The sequence below is a fragment of the Cyprinodon variegatus genome, unplaced genomic scaffold (assembly GCF_000732505.1).
Source record: "Cyprinodon variegatus isolate N-32 unplaced genomic scaffold, C_variegatus-1.0 Scaffold312, whole genome shotgun sequence".
NCBI classification, from domain to species: domain Eukaryota; kingdom Metazoa; phylum Chordata; class Actinopteri; order Cyprinodontiformes; family Cyprinodontidae; genus Cyprinodon; species Cyprinodon variegatus.
Window position 1 is genome coordinate 912,973 of NW_015150765.1, and position 2,268 is coordinate 915,240.

Here is a 2,268-nt window from a genome sequence, read left to right on the forward strand (position 1 = left end):
CAGCGCACAAATCTTCCCCTTCTGATTGGTCCCCCATACGCTGGGGGAGGGGCCACGAGTTTTGGAATGGTTAAAAACCATTCCCTCTGTAGATTAAAAGACATATACTTAGATCCAATATTTAGATTTAAGATTTAGATATAAATTAAACTATTAAATCCAGATAGGAGTTGGAAATCTACCTAGAAACATGTAGAATTGTCTTTTATGGACAATTGCTTCCTGATGTGATGCTTCAGCTGCTCAGTGGGTTCTAATCTTTTTTTAAAATCTCTCACTTTGGTCTTTGATAACAGATTAAAATCAAATCAGTAAAAACAATCTGCTGAATGTTGTACCACAGCCTTGTGTGTAAGAAGTGCAAAGGGTTGCATCTCTGCAGTGACTCACCTTCCTCAGCGAGGTTGCTCAGAGCCGGAGGCTTCAGTGAAGCATTGGGTTCGGTTCTGTATCTCTGAGAATCTGCAGACGGAACAGCACGCTGCATCAGTCCAATCACAGAGCCTTCAGCACAGTTTCCGTGCAACATGCATCAATCTGCAGAGGCTGAAGACGAACTGCGGCGCATCTTCCACCGCAACAACAGAAACCAAACCAAGCAAATGGCCCAGAGAAAAAAACAAGAGCAAGAAAAGGAGAGCAGCTCACTCTGAAAGGTTGAAAGCCTGACAGACGGGTCATTGCTCGGGTCATACTGCTCATAGTCTGTATCTACTGACGCGCTGTCAACGCTACTAATCTGGGTCCAAAGAATCCTGGAGGGGACTTTTTGAGACAGAAACACACAGAATGAACCGCTGGGCGATCATGAATGAATCCTGCATCAGTCAGCAACCTCCCATCACAGGGAACCAATGAAAACAGGTTATAATGGAGGAAAAGCGCAGACATGATTAGTATCTGAAGCAGCTGTTGGATGGAGCTGTTAGAAGACTCACCGTCTGCCTGCAGCGGGTCAGAACCGACTTTCACCAGGTTTAGGTTCTCCTTGTTGCGGTTCTGGGGATTCTCGTGGGAATATCTCTGGTAGGAGCGAGTTTGCTGCACTGGGAACACTGAGCACAGAAAAACAGACACAAGCTTTAAAAAACAGCTACTTATCAATGAAGCAGCAGGAATTTAACGATACGATGCGAATGGATAGATTAACAAAGACAATATATGCCGATATTTAAGATGTACACTACTGTTCAAAAGTTTGGGGNCTCTGCATGGCTGGACCAGACTTTCTGATAACTGGACTGATTCAACATGTTTGGATAAAACTTAAGGATCCAGAAAAACAGCAAAGACGATCAGATCTCTGCTGATGTGTTCTACTGGACCATGAAGCCTCAAACAGAAATAAAACGTTTATTACCTTTTTATGTTTTCAACGATTTGTCTCCATTTAACAGCTTTTTGCTGTTTTCTCGCTGCGGCTCCTTTTTGTCCCTTTTTAACAGAAGCTTATTTCTATTCTGCAGATCAAACATGTTCTAAAAATGTTTTTGTTTTGTTAAAACCTTTTAGACTCAGCAGGATTAATGATCTCAGGGCCTACATAATATCTGAGACATTTCAAAGTTTTCATGCAACATGAAAGCAAAGCAAACAGGAACCAGACTGTGTTGCACCATCTTCTAAAGAATAATTTCTGTAACCGAGCAGGAAGTCTGAAGGCCAACAGCATCAGATCTTTGATTATTTCAGAGAAGAAAAACGGCTCTGATGAAATCTGCTAAGATTTTGGCTCCAAAACGTAAAAATTCAGCAAAAAACTTCCAATCTGTTGTTTTCTGCTCTTTATTAACATTTTAATCTTTTTTTCCAACATTTCAAGGAGAATATCAGTTATAAATGTTAAATCCATATCTAAAACTTACACCTGTATGCATGTAATAGATCTATTTCTACACCCTAGAGCTACATATACATTTTAAGGCCTAAGCGATCTGTAAATCTAAATCTATATCTATATAGATCTATATCTTTAATCTAAATCTTAAATTGCAAGCTTAAATATTCTAAAGGTATAAAAATCTACCAAACTCTTTATTATCTTAACTCTTGGCCACACCCCCAGCGCACAAATCTTCCCCTTCTGATTGGTCCCCCATACGCTGGGGGAGGGGCCACGAGTTTTGGAATGGTTAAAAACCATTCCCTCTGTAGATTTAAAGATAAAAGATTTGATCCAATATTTAGATTTAAGATTTAGATATAAATTAAACAATTAATTCCAGATAGGAGTTGGAAATCTACCTAGAAACATGTAGAATTGTCTTT

At 39.7% G+C, this 2,268-nt stretch overlaps 1 protein-coding gene across 2 annotated transcripts in view; it reads right to left on the reverse strand.

Annotated features, from left to right (window-relative positions):
* LOC107090850 (T-cell differentiation antigen CD6-like) overlaps window positions 1-2,268 on the reverse strand; it is a 10,875-nt gene that overhangs the window by 5,454 nt on the left and 3,153 nt on the right. The window contains exons 3-5 of one of the 2 annotated variants that reach the window (XM_015384447.1): window positions 939-1,055; window positions 649-765; window positions 391-462 (exon numbers count right to left, since the gene is read on the reverse strand). In XM_015384447.1, coding sequence (XP_015239933.1) covers window positions 391-462; window positions 649-765; window positions 939-1,055 — 306 coding nt within the window. The remainder of the gene's footprint in view (window positions 1-390; window positions 463-648; window positions 766-938; window positions 1,056-2,268) is intronic. The other variant, XM_015384448.1, reaches the window with a different exon arrangement.